This window comes from Odocoileus virginianus, chromosome 4, assembly GCF_023699985.2.
Source record: "Odocoileus virginianus isolate 20LAN1187 ecotype Illinois chromosome 4, Ovbor_1.2, whole genome shotgun sequence".
Lineage (NCBI taxonomy): Eukaryota > Metazoa > Chordata > Mammalia > Artiodactyla > Cervidae > Odocoileus > Odocoileus virginianus.
Genome location: NC_069677.1, coordinates 19,377,203 through 19,398,308, shown reverse-complemented (window position 1 = coordinate 19,398,308; position 21,106 = coordinate 19,377,203). Strand labels below are relative to the sequence as shown.

At 42.0% G+C, this 21,106-nt stretch overlaps 1 protein-coding gene across 1 annotated transcript in view; it reads right to left on the bottom strand.

The window, feature by feature from the left end:
- The window catches only part of P3H2 (prolyl 3-hydroxylase 2), a 175,507-nt gene extending 163,125 nt beyond the window's left edge, over positions 1-12,382 (bottom strand). Inside the window, exon 1 of the mRNA XM_070466245.1 lies at positions 11,723-12,382. Within this exon, the coding sequence (XP_070322346.1) occupies positions 11,723-12,196 (474 nt within the window). The 5' untranslated portion in view covers positions 12,197-12,382. The remainder of the gene's footprint in view (positions 1-11,722) is intronic.
- Between the last annotated feature and the right edge of the window lie 8,724 nt (positions 12,383-21,106).

Below are 21,106 nucleotides of genomic sequence, written 5' to 3'. Positions count from 1 at the left end.
ATAGTCCATGGGGTTGCAAAGAGTCAGACATGACTGAGCAACTTTCACTTTCAGGCTGAGAGAGGTAGAAGAGTTCTTATAAGCCATCTGGTCCAATTCTGCCCTTGTCCAAATAGAGACCTAATGGCATTAGTGACACTACTGGGGACACAGCCTAAACTGCTGATTTCTGAACTCATAATTCCCTCTATTTTATTTGAGCTACTCTCCCATTTGCCTGTCATACAAGAAGCAGTCTTATTTCTGGTGTCTATGATGAAGAGATGTTTGTTGATTCCCAAACCTAGGCCATCTCCCAGGAGTACTCTAGATCAGGGTTGTGAAAAGGCTTAAAGCAGTTTAAAATTCCCAGGGTGTGTTGGTCTGTGGGAGGAGATTTTATCTGTTAATAGAAAACAGCAAAGGTTTGGAATGTGTTTGAACACAGTCCATTTTTGACAAATACAAAGAAGAGACCACAATCTCGTGGAAATTGTGAAATCAGGGGGATGGAGAATGAAATAGGGAGAGAGTAAAAGGACTTTTCTCAAAGCAGCAAAAAACAGTCTCAAGATATCAATAAGAAGAACTTTTGTTTTAGTCTGATGTTGAAAGGAGGCCAGTAAGCACACTCCAACGTCTAGGGAATTGAAGTTAGGAGCTCCAACTGAGCAGGTCAAATTTTGTGTGTGTGTGTGTAATCAAGTTTTCTCTACCTACTGTACATGTACTTATTGCTTTAATTTATCATAATGCCTAACTCTTCTTTCGCATTTCATATTTCCTTACAAATTTGCTCTCTGCACAGCAGCTATGAGGCAAGGAAATAAGTTGACCCTTGAAAAATATGGAGGGATGGAGGCTCCAACCTCTGTGTGGTCTAAATCTGCTTATAAACTAATGAAAATCTACTTTATAACACAGAGGACTCCACTCAATGCTCTGTGGTGACCTAAATGGAAAGGAAATCCAAAATAGAGGGGATATATATACACACATAGTTGATTCACTTTTCTGGACAGGAGAAACTAACACAACATTGTAAAGCAACTACATTCCAATAATTTTTTTTAATCTGCATATAATTTACAGTTGGTCCTCTTTATCCATGGTTCTGAATCTAGAGAATCAACAGCTGGCGATCATGCAATGCCATAGCATCCTCATAGTTCAAACTGTGCTGTTCAAGGATCAATTGTACATCTGTGTCAGTACTGACCTAGATGAACTCAAAATATTTTTTTTCTTTTTAAAATTAACTTCTCACAAGAAGCCATGGAAGTAGGTATCCCATTTTCCAAATAAGGAACTCATACTTACACATGTGAACTTTCCCAGTGTCATATAATAAAAGGGAGGACTCTTTTGAACACAGGCCGCAGTTCAGCTCAGTTCAGTTGCTCAGTCATGTTTGACTCTTTGTGACCCCATGGACTGCAGCACGCCAGGTTTTCCTGTCCATCACCAACTTCCAGAGTTTACTCAAACTCATGTCCTTTGAGTCAGTGATGCCATCCAGCCATCTCATCCTCTGTCATCCCCTTCTCCTCCTGCCCTCAATCTTTCCCAGCATCAGGGTCTTTTCAAATGAGTCAGCTCTGCACATCAGGTGGCCAAAGTATTGGAGTTTCAGCTTCAGTATCAGTCCTTCCAATGAATATAGGCCTGTTTCATGTTAAAACCAAAGTTGTGAGAAGTGAATGAGAACTCGAGATTTGTCACAGAAAAACCTTGATTCAGATTCTGACTCTTTACTTACCAGCTGTGGGATCTCAGATATACCATTTAGCCATTTAATCAATGATCCTATTACAAAATGAAGAAAGGAGAACATTTAGCTCCATCTAGGATTTCAAAGAAAGCTAAAATGGCAAAATGGCATTTCCCCTTAACATTTGGTAATCATTGGGTGCAGGTCATGTAAAATCTCCCCAAAGACATCCCTTGCTTCTCTCTTCCACACAGAAACTGAATGGCTCTGCTACCCTGGACCTTATCATGACAGAAATGTCTCAACTGAGTCTGGGGCCCCTGGGTGAAGAACGACCAAGATCTGCTTCTGAATGATTGGTTTTTATTACAGAGACATGGATTTCAGAGAATGCAACATCCATGTTTCTTTCGTGTAAACTCCTTCCACATGCAGGGCCCTCTCAGACTTTAACGTACTGTTCTTGCCTTCCATTATTAATTTTTGTTACCATCACTCCATCTTTCTCCATCTATTTCTGCATTTCCCTCTGCTATGGTATGAATTTTTGTGTTCCCCAATATTCGTATGTTGAAATCTAGTTCCCAAGGTATTACAAGGTGAGCATTTGGAGCTGATTAGGTCATGAAGAAATGAATTCAGGCCTTTATAAAAGAGGCCCAGAAACTACCCTGCAATGTGAGAGGTTACAACAGAGCATGACTCTCACCAGACACTGAACCTGCAGGGACCACGATCTTCACCTCCCAGTTTCCAGAACTCTAAGAATTAATAGGTAATTAATAACTTCTGTTTGTAAGTCACCAGCATGTGGTCTTCTGTTATACAAGCTCCAAGGACTGAGATACCCTCTGAGCTTCTCTCTCTCAATCTCACAATCATTCCTTTTTCTTCTGATGCCCTCTCATTTTTGCCACTTTCCAGTATCCTATAAGGTGGCATTTTGGATTTGAGTCAAGCTATTTTCTAAGAGCATATGTGATAAAGAACTAACCCCAAGAAAACTAAGAGTTGCAGTGGATTACTTTTAAATGACTGAGTTTGGGTACTTTCCAAGTTGAATAAAAAATACATTAATTCTGGAGTTTGGAGTTCACGATTGAAAGGTGTTAGTTTGTATTGCTCAAGTAACCTATACTGTCATATTCCAATAATAAGGAGAGAGAAGCTAGTTACTCTGGTCTTTCCTTCAACTTGAACTAGCTTAGCCATGAGGCAGGACCAGCGAAGGGGTATAAGCCAAGTGATTTGCATCTTGGAGAAAGAGGCTCTATTTCAATTGGAATTCCCTTCATAAAAGGTATCAAACTAAAGCCAAACTTTTCCAAAAATATGATTCATCATTGGGCCCAGTGCCATCTAGCATATGTTGTCAAACACTTGATTTGTACTTGTCTAATCTTAATGTCCAGTTATCTTAAATATGGCTACAGGTTTAAATCAGTGGTTCTCACAATAGGGTGATTTTGACCCCGAGAGACATGTTGCAATGTACAGAGACATTTTTGGTTGTCACAGCTTAGAAGCAATATGAAGTGTGTTGCGACTACTGTCTAGTAGGTAAAAGTCAGGGATGATGCCATCCTAAAATGCAAAGGACAACCTATCACAACAAAAAGCAATCATCCCAAATATCAGTAAGCCAAGGCTGAGAAACTCAAACTTAAATACCTACTGATCCAAAAACCTGCAGACTTCATTGTATGACTGAGCCCTTGGTCATCCTATAGAAACAATGACTGTGGAAATCTCCATCCTTAGTAGCATTTCTAAATGCCTTGGGCTACAGTGAAATTGTGATTGTTGATCCTGGATTCAGCCTGAAAAATATTACTAAGAAATAATTTTTACTTCAGTGGGGAAATAATTTTTATGGCTTTCTGGATTAGTCTTTGATACCATAATTTGAGATCATTTTTGAAACCAGCCAAATCTGGCTTTAAGGTAATCCAGTGTGTCTGGTGTCCTAATTATGTGTTGATTTCTTCGTGCAAGCATATTGATCTTGGCAAAGTGAAAACTAGAAATTTAGCATTCAAGCAGAAAGAATAAATCAAAATTGGCTCAATTAGCTTTACTGCGATTCAGGGTTTGTTAACAGTTCCTCTGTTTTGTTTCAGATTTATTTATTTTATCATATCTTTTGCTTTTCTCCATTCCTTTTCCCGAGTTCCAATATAATTATGCTGTAATCTTCAGCAGTGTCTCATTGCTTGCAGAAAAACTGAATCTATTATTTGTAGATAATGAATTCCAGCAGAATCATTTTGATAGCCCTGAACTTCTGGAAAATCTGACATCTTGGATCTCCCTCTTTCTGGCTTTTATACCTTCATTTCCCTTCCAAAGAAGATTCTTTGCTCATTCATTTTCATTAGGTTTATTGGAGAACAGTATTAATCCAGGATCCTGTTTCTAAGCTTCTCCCAGAAGTGGGCAGAACAGTAGTGCAAGGAATAACATTTATAAGGTAGCTTTATTTTCGAGGTATATCTCATTTGGGAAATAATGTAAGTGGTATGCTATGCATATGATACTAACTTTGGCAAGTTGAGGTATTCAGTGTGTGTCTTATAAATAGTGGTCATCAGCAATGTCACAGAAGTAGGAATCAGGGTTGTTAGATTCTAATCCTGGTTCTTCCATTAAATTGCTGGATACATGTGGACAACTTGATTCTTTTCCAGACTTTATTTTCCCTTCTCTAAAATGAAAGGGTGGGGGCACATATGTTCTATGAATGTGGCAGGAAGCAGCTGCAGAAAGATGGGGACCCAAGAGGAGAGGGAAATGAGTATCTTTCCCAACATATATCCAACTCTTGCACAGATCATATGGGTGAAAAGGACATAAAAAGAATTTCATAGAAGTAGATGCCTATGTCTACGTATCAAATTAAGTAAGAGGCTCTCTGGGCTTCATTTTATTAGAACCAGAACTTTGACATTACCTGGACTGCTACTTGTTTCTCTCTTCCCTTGATTGATTTCCTCAACCTGCTCCTTGGCAGATGTAATTTCACTATGGAGATTATCAACAGGACAAGGAATGGGAAAGAAGAGAGAGAGATGTAGAAAGAAAGTAAAGCAGAGAGGGGTGGAGTCAAGTGAAATCGGCTTCTTCTGATCATAGCCAGCAGCTCTCCTCTGTACTAAACCCCCAAAATCATACACACAGCACTGAAACATACCACACAGAAGGCTGACTCCAGCTCTCTTTTTTTAAAATGTGTTTGGGATATTTGGCAAATGAAGGCCAGCCCTCATGGAAATTACATAGCTAGGAAGTCAGTCAGCAGGAAAGGAGGGATGAATAAAAGGACAGAGAAAGAATTATAGGAGAAAAGCTAAATGGAAAAAAAGACAGGAGAAATTATTTTTTCCTAATGAGAAATGCAAAATTTTCCACCAGACGACTGTGACTCTTGGCTAAGCTGGCCTACATCTCATGTGAATGAAAATGCAGGGTGGGCAGGGCCGTCCAGGAAGCTGGGCCTTGTGTCTGCTCCATCTCTGGAGGTACCAGGTCCATTGCAGGTCTCAGAGGCACCATTTATTTACCAGACTGCCCCTCTGGAGGTAACCATGCCCATTCCACAGAGTCTGGAAAGAGCACTATGCATGCATCCTAAGTCATTTCAGTCTTGTCCAATTCTTTGCCACCCCATGGTTTGTAGCCCACCATTCTCCTCTGTCCATGGAATGGGTTGCCATTTCCTTCTCCATTTCCTTCTTCCTGACCCAGGAATCAAACCAGCATCTCTTACATCTCCTGCATTGGCAGGTAGGTTCTTTACCACTAGCGTCACCTGGGAAGCCCAGAAGAGCACTGGACATTCTGCCCCAGCTCCACTTGCTGATCCTCTTTGCTACATTATGGAACCTCAGAGGCCATCAGCTATCAAGTAACAAGGACAGACTTTATGAGTTCTGAGGGTCCTTCCAGCTGTAGCCTTTTAATGCTTTTAATAATTATCACCCCTCTTGCAAGACCACATTTTTTAGGCAAAATATGTATTCCTCCATCTCTCACCCTTACTTCACTGTCCCAAACCAACTATTTAACTTGAAGAGACAGAGTTGAACAAGATATTCCCTTGGAGTCCCTTCCAGTTCTCTAAGATCTGGGATTCTAAGACACCCAAGTTTACTCAAATCCTTAGTAGTACAAAAGGACCATTATTACACCAAATCCAATGAGTTTTCATTTTAGATGAATCCATCTACCTTTCAAAATTTTCAAACTCAATCCATGAAGCAAGCTGACATTTCATCAAACATTCCCAAAAGAATTCCACACACCTACTCCTTTGGAGTTTATCACTGAGTAAATGGTATTCATGACAGAATACATTTGTGTCTCAGAGATGGGATCTGTGAAGAGAGACAAGTCATTTATTACTTCCTTTTATATTAAAACCTATAAAGAAATCCCTTTATAGCTTTGAGATTTGGGGAAAGTTTTCACCAGACTAAAATAGGAGCTGTAAGCAATTGCTTCCTTCATTTAATTGAATTTTAAGCTACTATTTGCCAATCACAATGGATGATTGATAAAGAGCTGACTGGGCCTTCATAAAGTCAGCCTCCTAGCAGCAAACAATTGATATTCTATCTCCTTAGCACACAGGACCTAACAGCTGGCTACACCAAGAAGTTCCCAGGTTTCTTTCCTAACTAGTGGGACAGAAAGATGATGACTAGTGGATTTTGATAAATCAAGCCTGGAAAAAAAAACTGTAATACGAAGAAAGAAAAAAAGCCACATCCCTTGAGGAAATAACCACTAGGAAATTTCAAAACAACTATTTCAAGAAGACATAAATTCAACTCCCTATTTGAAATAATTTGTGGACAAAATGTACATAGTCTACAGATAGGTTAAAAAGAGATTTAAATATGAGACTTGGGAAAAGCTTATATTCCGAACTAAAATAATATATAACAAGCACATATCATGTGCCTAAGTTTCAAACTCATTTTTCTTAAGGCATTCATCTAGAAGGAGAAAGAAATGGATAAAGCAGAAAAAGAGTGAGGAAAATCTTTGAGCTTGTTTTTTTTGTTTGGTTTTTTTTTTTTTTTTTTAGAAAACACTAATCAAATAAATTATGGTCAAGAAAAAGGAATTTGGGGGAGATGACTGTAGGAGGGAGATAGAATTGCCTAACTTAATTGCATTCCCCCCCACCCCCGCCTCTAATCTTAAGAAGAAAAACAAATGTCAAATGGCACACAGCTCCAGTTTAGAAACAAAACATGGAAGGGCAAGCTTGTTTTAAGTAAAAATAAAAAAATAAAAATAAACAGCACTGGATATTTTTTTCCTTTTACTAAATAGCTGGGAACACTGAAATAAAAACAAATACTGTCAAAGTATTCCTGATTGTAAAGTACACAGATAAGCAAAAAATAAAAGGATCTCTCTTACATTTGTTTAAATTCCACAAATGTACATAAAGCAGGCACAGCGTGTCAAGAATTTTCCGAAGCATAATTTTAGAAAATAAGGATTAAATTAGAAAAAAAGATGGAGAGGGAAGGAAAAGAAGTTTGCAACATTAGCCAGAACCTGCATATGGAAAAGAGTGAAAAGTCAAGCAGTCTACAGTTCTTCTGTAACTTTCTTCCCCAACTGACCAGCCATGAAACCTGATAACTAATATGAGAAGACTTCCTATCACCATGCAACAGCCTTTCTCAACAATATTTTGTACACAAGCAACCAACATATCATTCATTCAACAAACATAAGCTGAATATTTACTGCTACCACCCCCTGTTTTAGGTATTTGCTTGTGGTAGGGGGGATACAGATGCTGAGACTGAACTCAGACCTAATGAACTTAAATCTCCAATTTTAAATTATATTTTTAATGCCCAGGTGATTCATAATAATCATCTGTCTACTGATCTTCCAGATCTGGAAACTCCCTCATTAGGAGGTACAAAAGTGACTTTGACCATTCTGCGATCTCCAGGAGCTCACATAAGTGATAACAACTACATGAACTTCTCCAAAATAATGTTAAAAATGAAACATGATATGATAGAATCATATTCTTTATTGTGGATATTCAGAGGAGGGAGGAATAATGGCCTGTTGGGGGCTACTGATTGAGGAAAAGAGGATGTCACATAAATAGGTACGTTCATGCTTCCCACAAGGTACTAGTGGTAAAGAACCCACCTGCCAATCAGGAGACCTAGAGATGTGGATTCAATTTCTGGGTCATGTGGATTCAATCCCTGGGTGAGGAAGATCCCCTGGAGGAGGGCATGGTAACCCACTCCAGTATTCTTGCTTGGAGAATCCCATGGACAGAGCAGCATTCAGGACTATAGTCCATAGAGTCACAAAGAGTTGGACACAACTGAAACAACTTAACACGTATGCTCATGCTTGTATAGTTACCATTTGAACACAGAGAAGGAGGTGGGAAAGTCTACTACTCTTATTATAACTAACCTACTACCACTATAACTAAGTCTGCTACTGTTATCATTACACATACTATTATTATAACTAATAATAAGAGACACATTTCCAGTGTTTCTGGAAATAGAAATAGGCCCTGTTCTGGGTGCTTTATATAAATCCTCTCTTAAACCTAAACCAACCAGCTAGGTTCTATTATTTCTATTATCTACAAGATGGGGAAACTAAAGCTTAGAAAGTTTATGTGAATTTTTCACAGTCACAGAGCTGGAGATTGAAGAGCTAAAAGTTCAATCTCAGATTGATCCCATTCCAGAGCCTCTGTGCCTCTCAAAGAAGAATAAACAAACCCAGATGTGCAAAAGTGTCAGACACAAAAGATTAAGCATCCATTGCTCCCTCTGGCTGAAGGACGGCAGAGTCGGGGAGAGATTGAACCGGTAAAGTTAAAGGTCAGACAGGCTGTAGTAAACACTATGGGCTCTATACAGTAGTGAAGGGAAACCAGTGAAGCTTTCCAAGCAGAGACTATTCTGATCAAAGCTTTATCTTAGGTTTTAGGCTGTGAATTATGAGTTATATGATACAATCTGAAATGATAGAATTTGAAAGTCTAAAGAGCCTTGCCCTGCCTTTAAACAAAAAAGTGTGCTTGGGATCTAAGCAGAACTACAACCTCACCTCAGAGGAATTACCAGCATGCCAGGACTTAAGGAAGAGTCTACGGAACAGCCCTGAAGATAAATACAATGAATGTCTGCTACCCCACAGCACAAGGACTGACTCATTCCTGGAGCTGTCCAAATCTGGCAAACGGATAGCCCCAGGGACTCAGCATTCCATGGGATCTGAGGTGACCCCAAGGGGCATTCCTGGAGCTGTCCAAATCTGGCAAACGGATAGCCCCAGGGACTCAGTATTCCATGGCATCTGAGGTGCCCCCAAGGGGCAGTGGGTGTGCACAGGCATTATCAATTGTTGGCAGAGCCCAGACCTCTGACTCCCAGTCCTAGGCTCAATTCATCAAGGCAAATCACATGTGACACTGGGTAAGCCCCTTTTCCTATCTGGATTCTCCTTTCCTCATTATGATATGAGAAATTAATATCAACAGATCTTAAATTTCACAATTCCCAATCTCTCCCTTCCAATACTTTGGCATAGAGAATCCGCTTCCATTAGTTGCTCACTAACTGGAATTTGGGGGAGCAACAGCATCTCTGGAGAGCTCCCAGAGTTTGCAAACCCCTAGCTGAGAACAAATGTATTTCCTTATCTCTAGGAAGTCTACTATCACAGGATTCACTATCTCAAATCTTAGTTACAAAGTCCTCACTGAATTCAATCTGGCCCAGGATTATCCTTTTCAAGTGCAGAATGCATCACTGATGTCTAAAGTTAAGTCAACAACACAAGGTACCATGATCATACGCAGGCATATTCAGGGAACCCCTCTATCAGCAGGGAATGAACACTTAAGAATTCAAACCTGTCAGAGCCCAACGGTACTCTGTTATTTTCAGAACTTTGGTTTGCGCTCAGAAGATTGCGTGTGTATGTGTTTATGAGTCAAATTTCCAAGAAGCCAAGCAAAGGCTAAAAGTGTGGATTTCTTGGGTGGAGGGGAACACCTTATCTGATGTTCATAAAGATAGTCCTGATGACTTCAACTCACCGAAAATGAATTTCCAAAGGGGTCAGAAGATCTACTTAAGAGATCATCAATTCTGTAGACCCAAGAAACCGTGCCTATTGGAGTAGAAATGAACAGGAAGATGCAAGATGTGTTCTGCTCTCAGAAACATTGCTGGTAAAACAGAAATTAGCACACGAACTCACATATTTTTTAAGGGACTTCTTTAACTTCACTGGTTCATCAGACCACACCCAGTAGGTTACCCACAGAACTACCCATGAGTGACTAACTCCTGTAATCAATTTACTACAAAAAACTGAGGCATATTAAACCTATGGCTTCATCTTCTTTGACTTCCAACAGGAGATGGAAGCAGGAGCATGATAAATGTTAACATTAACAGTGAAGCAAGGGTAATTACAGAACCAAAGACACTCACATTCTGAGAATTACCTCACGGTTATTTATTTTTATAGAAGTGAAAATAAATACGCATTCCTTTCCCAGACCTGAGAAAGGAAAATGGACCCAAGATGTGTGACAGAACAATCAGCGGGACTGCCAACCTCACATCTGAGACTCCTGGGAAGAGTGTTACAGGGACCAATCTGGACCACCCACGTTCTGCTCTGGGAACCAGCCGAGTGTACCTTCAGCTGTCGGGTACTCACAGGCCACTCTCTGCCTACTACTGACTGATTTCTCTAAGACTACCCAAAACTGTGATATTCATTTAAGAGAAAGCAGATTTATAATTAATACATGTCTCAGCAAATCCTGAAGGATGCCCAAGCAAGTAGAAGACAGATGCTGAAAAGAATTCAGGCTTTCTCCTTATTTCCTGCCCAAGATACTAAATCCAACACTTTAGCCAGAGCACTGTGAGTTAAGAGTGAGTTACAGTTGTGATTTCCTGAGCTCCACCAACAACTGCAAATCTGCAAAGACCTTGTGGGATGAGCTGCAAAGACATCAGAATGTCTGCACCTGGTGTGTACTGTCACCATCCCAGAAATGCAGCCCAGTCCATTGGCTGGCATGACCAACCAACCCCCAAAGCTGCCACTTCAACAGCTGGAGAAGGGACGTTGACAAAGGGACAAAGAAAGGCAAAAAGGGGAGAAAGTGTAAGTTCAGAGAAACATAGATCAGAGAGAGTGGGAGTCTGAGAAACACAGGCTGAATTGTCTCTGCTGAAGCATCCACATGGATCTTCAAAACCGTGAATGTGGGGACAAAGTCAGTACACTGTTTACCTCCTTCACTAACTTCAGGCAAGTTGAATACAAACAAATAAAACTAGAAGGAGGGGGCATCTGATGGTGAACAACTCAGTACAATGCTTACTTCCAGAAACTAGAAGCACTCTATCAAAGGACAGAGTCAGTACTTTGGGTACGTTAAGTGAGACTGCCTCACACAGAACCACCTCTTACACCTTTGATCTTTAACCTTTGATCTTCCCTCTTTGTGTAGGTGCATGGAGAAAGAGGAATGGGATTCAGAGCAAGTCTCCCTTTAACTCAGCTGTTCCGGGAACACTGTGTTAAACTTCAAAGAAAAGGTGCAGACTAGCCTGTATGAGGGATGAGGGAGCTGAGATGGAAGAGAAACGAGCTGAAGATAGACCAAGAAACGAAGCGAGAGGAGATCTTACACTAGATCCGGTTCTGCCAACGTTCAGACATTAGTGCTGAACGGGTACATATCAGTGCAGTCCTCTTTTTGAGAGAGAAGAGGATGCCTTAAGAGCTAATGGCTTGCCCAGATTCATCTAGTCTTGGTTACAGAGCTCAGCTCGGGCCACCAGATATCTAGATTCATCTAGAGACAGAACCGTTCAGGGAGACCCAGTCTGACCCGCTAAGGAGCCGCGCGACGGCCAGGAAGACGGGAGCCGCGGGAGGGCTCGAGACATCTGGAGGCGCGGGAGGGCGTGAGGTGTGCGCTCTGGGTACCTTGATGTAGGCCCGCTGCAGGTAGTTGTAGGGCACTCTGCGCTGGAAATCGCTGCGCACATCCTCGCTGGCGCGGTGGCGGGACGCGGGCCCCCCCAGGCGCTGGCTCTGGCAGCTGCGGTAGCAGCGCGCCCGCTCGAGCAGCGCGCGGAAGAAGGGCAGCTCGGCTCCCGGGCCAGCGCCGGGCGGCGCGAGCGGGCGGCGGGCGGCGCAGTGGCGGGCGCAGCGTGCGCGGATCTCCCGGAGGCGCCGGTGGCTGCGCAGAGCGGCTTCCAGGTCGCGCACAGCCAGCTCGTAGTCCCCGCTGTAGTAGGCGGCCACGCCGCTGGCGTAGAGCAGGTCGAAGGGCTGCAAAGGCCCGGGCTCGGGCTCCCGCTCCGGGTGCCGGCTGTCCGGGGGGCCGCCCCACAGCGGCGGCGGCAGCAGTAGCCAGGGTAGCAGCAACGGCAGCGGCGCCCAGATGCGCTCCCGCATCCTCCGTGGCGGACGGGCGCCGGCCGGGCACGCTCGCAGTCGGCTCCCGGCACCTGGCGTCCGGGTCGCGCGTCTCCCGGCTCCTCTAGCGCGACGGCCGGCCCCGCCGCCAGCCGGCTGCCCTGCGAGCCTCAGGTGACTGGCGGCGCTCGGCGGACTGAGAGGCGGAGGCCGGCTCGGACGGCCGCTCTTAAAGGGACGCCCACAGCTCACACGCTCCTCCTGCTGCCCGAGCCTCCGCGAGCCGCTCGCCGGCGCTCAGCGCGCGCCCTGCAGGCTCGGGCCGCAGCCTCCCGGAGGCCGGAGGCAGACACCCCGGTGTCCGCCTGAGAGCCCGCGCCGCTGGGGGCCAGCCAAGGAGGGGCCCGGGGGCGAACTGATGTATGGGGTCCCTTCGAGGTTGCAGAAGGGACATGATGACTCCCTTTTCTTAGAGAGGAAGAAAAGCCAGATTAGTGACCTTAGAGCTCTCATTTTTTGTAATTTGTGATTTCGCTGTTTGTCCGTCACCTCAGACTGTAGGAAAGCCCTGGAGGGCCAGTTGGCCCCGCTGGGAGGCTTGAGGAGCAAAGTGCTTAGACCACGTTCACAGAACTGTGAAAGGCAAATGGAGTCAACCCTCGACCTTTGGAATCAAAACTTACTGCTCATTCTCTTAGGGAAGGTCCCACCCTTGCTTCTCAACCCACTTTGTATGGGTGTGCGTCCGTGCATTAGGGCAGGGAATAGGAACAAAAGGACAATGAACATTCCACTTCTCTGTGTAGAGGAGGGCATTACAGGACCCAGAGAATTGTTGGAATGGTTACACTTAACATCCTGCCTCCTTCAGGTTACCAACCCTGTAAACTTGTGCACTTGAATCTAGTTTCCTCTTCTTCTAGGACAGACAAATATCCCAATATGTCCAATGGTTTTGAGATATAAATTATTTTTGCAAGAGCGGAACAAAGAGGCAATTTAATAAATCCACTACCCCCAGGACTTAAGCGGTGAGCATCAGCCTAGGAATGGGAAAGCTGTCAGAATGGCTGCCAAACTCCAAAGGACTAGCTGGAGGCTATCCTATTCCTCTGTTTCTCCTCCCTTATAAATACTTCCTGAGCCAAGGTGTTCCCTTCATTCCTGTTCCTTGGCTTCACACTCTCACAAGGATTCCTGAGAGCTTATGCACTGGACCCTTGACTCCAGTCTGCCTCCTGGAAGCATTCCTGTGGTCTCCTAGTGCTTGTAGCAGTTTCACTGGAGTCTCCCTGGCCACTGGGATGGTGAATGAGAGGGAAGAGCAACAGGAAAGAACACTTGTCCCATAGTTGATATGAAGCCCCCAAAGAAGGCTTTTATGTGGGATCACCACTATGCCCTGAAGGCTGGCAGAGTTTCATGCTAATTCCTTCACTCATTTTGTTGGGTTTGACCACTTTGGCCATAAACAGTCTCGGCTCTGTAACTCCAAGGGACCCCAGAGAATCTTGCTCTTATTACTTTCCTCCCCCAAACCTCACTGGTGTGAGGCTTATTCCACTGATGGAAAATCTCCACTTTGGAGATGAGTATGTACTGAATACTTCGGATGTTCAGTATTCCAGAATTTGAACTTGGGTTATACTCAGACGTTTGCTCTAAGGATTGTCTCTCTTTTCAGATAAAATCTTTGGAGTCCAGGGTTATTAACCAACTTGTGGAAGGTTTTGAAGCACAATGGCTAGGAAGTCCTGCTATGGGATTGAGGGCAAAGCACCAGGATGCTTTACTATAGATTATCTCTACATTCTGTGACATGAACACATCATTTAATACATACCATTTAGATTTACATCTTTGTATAAATACTCTCAAAGTAGGTATTTTGGGGGAAAGGGTTGTAATATAAGGTAGAAATGGTACATGTTAGACTATGGCAAGGACTGATGCTGAAGCTGAAACTCTAGTACTTTGGCCACCTCATGCAAAGAGTTGACTCATTGGAAAAGACCCTTATGCTGAGAGGGATTGGGGGCAGGAGGAGAAGGGGATGACAGAGGATAAGATGGTTCGATGGCATCACTGACTCAATGGACAGGAGTTTGAGTAAACTCCGGGAGTTAGTGATGGACGGGGAGGCCTGGCATGCTGGATTCATGGGGTTGCAAAGAGTTGGACACGACTGAGTGACTGAACTGAACTGAACTGGAACTAGATTCAAAGTGCTATAGAAACACAGAGCCTGCAAAGATGACCTTCAAGTTGAAGGATCTAAGAAAATGTAGGGGGAAGAATTGACACTGGCACAGAATTGCAAGCTTATTGGTTGTAGCCTTACTAAACTTTCTATTGATCCTCAAAGTGACATGTGCTATCAAACTTTCTTCATGTTTTATTGTTATAAGGAAAAACAAAGTCTGACTCCATGTTGTATGTGTTTCTTTTATTTTGACTTTTCTTTCCCTATTGTTTTTGTCCACTAAAATGATACTGTCCATACATAATTGCTTGCCTTGGAGAACCCTACCCTCTGCCTAAACAGTAAATCAAAATGCCTTTGTTCAAGACCCTGTCCACCTGTGGATGGCTACAGGAAGGAAAAAATTAAAACATACTCTCCCTGAGACTGGCCATTCCAGGAAACATTTGCAACATTAATGACCTTTTTGCTTTTCTTCCTCACCTCCCCTACCCCACCTCTGTTCTACAAATGAACCTAGCATCTAGACCACAATATGACAGTTATTTTGAGACGTTAGTCTGCCATCTTCTCAGTCTACTAACTTTCTGAATAAAGTCATTATTCCATGCCTCAACACCTGGTCTCCGATTTATTGGCTTGTTGTGTGGCGAACAAAGGGAGTTTGGAGTCAGTAACACTATTATCTTCCTTGGTACAAACCCTATCCAACTTTATAGAAAGTGTTAGACATCCCAGTGTTTCCTATACATTGGAATTATCTGAGAAGGCAAATACTGATATCTGAGTCTGATTCTGAGAGCTTCTGGTTTGTTTGACCTGGGGTATGGCCTGATCATTAAGATTTTTTAAAGTTCCCTCAGTGACTCTAATATGAAACCAGATTGAGAACCACTGGTCTGGAGTCAAAGCCCCAAAGCATAAGTCTGTGAATCAAGGCACCAGGTGCCATAGAGGATTCGTGAATCTAAGATGAGCCATCACTCAGATCTCCCCTCACCATGAAGGACAATCTGATCTACCTTTTAAGACTCAGTCAGAACAGAACTATGTAAACATATGGTAATAAAATTCATTCAAGGTGAAGAATTTTATTCCAGCCAATGCTTTACCTAATGGTATCAACTTTGTGTTGAGAAAAACAGTCCTCCCTGGCTCTCTAACATTCCTTAATGTCTTTCTGAGTATGCCAAGAATGCACTTCTTTACCTAGGCAATTTCTTAGACAACTGGGTACCATCTCAGAGTTCCTGTTTCATCAAATCTTGAGTCGAGTTAAAAAATGTGCATTTCTAACAAGTTGCTTGGTGATGCTGAGAATTTTGCTGCAAGAATCATACTTTGAGAATCACTTCATCAATACAATTCCACATGAACAGTGGTACTCAAACTTTGCTGTATGTGTCAAGGCTAATTAAAAAACAAAATACAGAGGCCCTATCTTTGTAATATAATCAAGTTTGGGCCATTATGTTTTTACCAAATTCCCCAGAGGTTCTGATACCCACCAAAGTTTGAGAACCATTCCTTTAATTAATGACTTTTTCACCCCATTTGACAATGTCTGGAGGTACTGTTGGTTGTCACAACCAGGGGAAAGAGTACAGTTGTACTGTAGGCATCTAATTGGTAGAGGCTAGGGGTGATGTTAACCACCCCTTGCTGAATAAGACAGCCTCCCAGAAGAAAGAATTATCCAGTGTAAAGGATCCATAGTGTACAAGTTGAGAAACCCTTGGATAGAGCATGGTTTGAGCACTGCAAGTCTTACTCAATTCCCTTACTTTACAAATGAGGAAACTTAGTCCCACAGGTCACATATAGGCAGTGTTGGACTAGTGTGCTTAATTTTATATACCAAAGCATAAAACTAGTATGCAGAACATCGTGGAGCACTGATAGTAGCTTTGTAACTGTTTTTTAAGAGAAAGAAAACAAATGACTGGAGAAAAGGAGCCATTGGAAATATAGATGTTGGAACTGCTGCTAAGATGGGTATGAACTGGGAGCCTGCAATTTTGCTCTTGTTCACCATTCCTTACAAACTCAGAGACAACCAAAGCACAAGAGAATCCATCCAAAAGCTCTAAGAGGGATTCAATCATTGTCTTTTAAAATTATATTTGGAATAAGTCTTGACAGAAGATTGAATTTCCTTTTGACTTCTGTTTATAAGTCAACGGAATCATCACACCCCTTGCATTTGGAAACCTCCAGCAGGAAGAAAACAGGAAAGGGAAGGTCTTCAAACACTTCTTATTTTCCCCAAATCAGCTACCTTTTTTTTTTTCAAAGCTAATTTTTCACTTTCCTACAAAATCTTTATGGAGCAATAAAAAGTATGCTCAGACTTTAGCAGTAGACTCAACAGACACTTTCCATAAACAAATCTAATACTTGCTTATTTTGATCATGTGTAACTAGAGATCTTGCTTACCCCGAACATCTTTGATTCTCTTGAAATGAAAGGGATAATTCTCACTGTGCAACAACCTGGACCTGTTCAGTTACTGTTGATGCTGGCCACAAGGGAACTGTTTGGAAGATTTTTTTTTTTCTTATTCAAATAGCATCATCTGAAAATTTTTTTCCTCCAAATAAGTTAGTGTGAAAGGCAAGCCACCAATAATCTGTCAACATAAGCAAGAAAGAGAGAATGAGGCCTCCCTACAGGAAGAGGGATTTTTTTTAGAAAAATTAATATTTAACTTACATTTAAAATCAAACAGGAGCAGCCAGATTCCAGGACTGTCTGTTCCTTTCCAATTTCCTTAATAGCTCTGTCCCTGTGCTTACCTTAATTCCTGATTGAGCTCTAAAACTCCAAATCAAATAAAGCATTTGCAAACAGCCTGTTTTCACACTCTTGTCATGGAGGCTTTCCAACTTCAATTCTCAGGAGACTCACATTTTAGTTGAACAAGAAAAAATAGTTAAATAAAAAATAATAATTATTCCCCATAAAACCTGAGCTAAAAACACAATTTAGATTGAAATTGAGAATTGGTGGGCCTTCCCTAATCCAGTGGGCTGGGAATCATGCCAGTTCTTTTCACAAACATTTAGTCACTTAACTTGCAAGGGTCTCTTTGAGTAAGGCATTAATTCATATTATAGTTTCACCAATGAGAAAGTTGAGGCTTATAAAAAAAGCATCACTTACTAAAGGTTAGTTTGCAAGTTACAGGGCAAGGACTGAAGCTTATTTAGTGTTTCTCCCACCACACTACACTACCTCTTTCTAGGCCTACCTAAAATATCTTCATAGCTCCTCTCAAAATTCTGCTTTGGTTAAACTTGTATATACCACATTTTTTATTTAGTTACCAACTTTGTTTTATGTTCCTCACTCAGCTAGACTCACAGACTCATAAAATTTTTCTGAAGAATAAGTGTGGACAAGGTGTGTATATGTGTGTAAAACCATATATATTGAACAGAAGCTGAATATGACTGAAGTCAACCTGATAGGGTGATATGATGCCTGTAGAAACAGTTGTAATGATGAGAGTAAACAGGTTTAATTCATTCTTAGATTAGAGATGTCAGATAACTGTGCATAGATACAAAGAAAAACCTTACCAATCAGAAATTCTGGGAGAGATGACTCTGCATATGAATGGTTTATCATTCTGAGATCGTGTGTGTGTTAGTCTCTTAGGTCATGTCTGACTCTTTGTGACCCTGTGGACTGTAGTCCACCAGGCTCACCTGCCCATGGAATTCTCTAGGCAATAATACTGGAGTGAGTAGCCATTCCCTACTTCAGGGGATCTTCCTGACCCAGGGATTGAACCCAGTTCTCCTGCATTGTGGGCAGATTCTTTACTGTCTGAGCTAGAAGGGAAGACCTATTCTGAAATCACTCTCATGCCATCTTTGAGATCCCTTTCCCTTTTCCACCGTTGAATTCTCCATGTGAGATCCCATATTTCAGGCTCAGCCCTGCTGCAATAATTGGAGGAGATTATCTCCCCTGGCAAAGACAGTTTCACAGTTCTTCTACTGGTCTACTCTGCCCTTGAGATTTGGTTTAGAAACTAATATCCTGTCTTCTTCTGTTGCAAGATATTTGGGTTGATAACTAATAACTTCTCTCTTTTTTCCAACTACAATTTCTAAACCATTTGAGTAGACTCAAAAATGGAAGCATAAATTCCCAAATATTACCTTTGCTGCTGAAAAGCAGGTTTGGAGGACATGAGTTTTAATATGAGTAAATGGCCTTTCTGTACTTTCCAGGTGGCTCAGTGGTAAAGAATCCACTTGCCAACGCAGGAGATACAGGAGATGCAGGTTTTATCCCTGGGTCAGAAAAGTCTCTTGAAGGAGGAAATGGCAACCCACTCCAACCCAAGCCAACCCATTCTTGCCTGAAAAATCTCATGGACATAAGAGCTTGCAGGGCTACAGTCCATGGGGTTACAAAGTGTCAGACACGACTGAGAACACATGTAAATGGCCTTTCTATTCCTTCTGCCACCTAAAGCCCTCAAATCAAACTTACCTGCCTACGCTCAGGCCAAGCTGGGCAACTTCTGAAACATTCTTCTAGAGATTTTCTCAAGATAAAGAGAATAGGGACTCTGTTCTAACACTTTACTTATCTAATCATAGAATAATTATCACCCTACTTCCTATGAAATGGAGCCCTGCTTGTTCCTGCTTGCTCTAAGGCTGTTTTTTGTTTTGTTTTTTTAAACAATCCCCTATTCCCAAATTTTGGACATCACCAATGCCATTATCCCTGGAGAAAGAAATGGCAACCCTCTCCAGTATTCTTGCCTGGAGAATCCCATGGGCAGAGGAGCCTAGTGGGCTACAATCCATGGGGTCACAAGAATTAGACACGATTTACTGACTAAACCAACCAATGCCATTAAGCTGCTTGGACCAGTGCCTAGTTCTTGCTGACAGTGTCCTTAGGAGTGAGCTTTATCTGTCTGCTGTGGCTCACTCTGTCTCCTCTTATACCCACTCCTGAAGCTCACTGTTTTGCTTTGGGCCAACTGGTTGACTTTCACCCTGTTGCTTGCTGATTTTTTTATTGCTAAGCCTGGTCAACCAAAGTGTTTCTGATCTATTGTCCAACCTCCCATCCATGTCCGATTCACCCTACTTGTGACTGGTTTCCAAGCTTACACTGGGACCTGTCCTAGTTACAGCAGGGTTGTAGATATTCTCATCTCTTTGGTCTCAGGTTCATGGGGAAACGATAGAGAAGATCACTTCAAAATGAAACACATTCCTTTCCAGCAAAAACAGCCTATTGAAGTTTCCACATTTTGCTGGGGATCTAGATGGAAAGCTAAATGTAGAAAACACAGGAAGAAATATTGACATAAAGCTATCACTTCTTTGGTAGAGAATTTACATTAAAATCCCTCACAACATTAAACTTCCATCTTTGTTCAGGTTCAGCTAATGCTAATTGAAGATTCTGAGCTGGAGACATTTTGAGATTTTATTTGTTCCTTGGCATTTGGATTTAGGGAAAAATTAAAGATATATGATTACATAACAGTTAGAACTGGACATAGAACAATGGACTGTTTCCAAATTGGGAAAGGAGTATGTCAAGGCTGTATATTGTCACCCTGCTTACTTATCTTATATGCAGAGTACATTATGCGAAATGACAGGCTGGATGAAGCACAAGCTGGAATCAAGATTGTCAGGAGAAATATCAATAACTTCAGATATGCAGATGACACCACCCTTATAAAAGAAAGCAAAGAGGATCTAAAGATGCTCTGGATGAAGGTGAAAGAGGAGAGTGAAAAAGTTGGCTTACAGCTCAAAATTAAAAAAACTAAGATCATGGCATCCAGTCTCATCATTTCATGGCAAATAAATGAAGAAACAATGGAAACAGTGACAGATTTTATTTTCTTGGCCTCCAAAATCACTGCAGATGGTGACTGCAGCCGTGAAATGAAGATGCTTCCTCCTTGGAAGAAAAGCTATGACCAACCTAGGCAGCATATTAAAAAGAAGAGACATTACTTTGCCAACAAAGGTCCATCTAGTCAAAGCTATGGTTTTTCCAGTAGTCAGGTATGGATGTGAAAGTTGGACTATAAAGAAAGCTGAGCACCCAAGAATTGATGCTTTTGAACTGCGGTACTGGACAAGACTCTTGAGAGTCCCTTGGACTGCAAGGAGATCAAACCAGTCAATCCTAAAAGAAATCAGTCCTGAATAGTCATTGGAAGGACTGATGCTAAAACTGAAGCTCCAATACTTTGGCCACCTGATGAGAAGAGCCAACTCATTAGAAAATACCCTGATGCTTTGAAAGATTGGAGGCAGGAGGAGAAGGGGATGACAGAGGACGATATGGGTGTATGGCATCACTGACTCAATGGACACGAGTTTGAGTAAGCTCTGGGAGATGGTGAAGGACAGGGAAGCCTGCGTGGTGCAATCCATGGAGTCCTAAACAGTTAGACACGACTGAGTGACTAAACAACAACATGATTATAAAAACTTTGCAAATATAGAAATTTTGGTAGAAAAAGTGAAAAGTTCACAGACCAAATAAGTTAGGGAGTCCCAACTTGATTGAGTACAGAGCCCACTTTCCTGAAACTCTTTTCCTTCTCCTGTTAGGGTGTCTAGGGGATTTTTTTTTTTTTTTTTTTTTAGTACATGGTGATAGAGGTTTTGTTCTAGACAACTTCTTTAGCCTTTCCGATAACCTCCAAACTAGCTTCTGATAGGATAAAAGGGAAATTAAAAAGTCA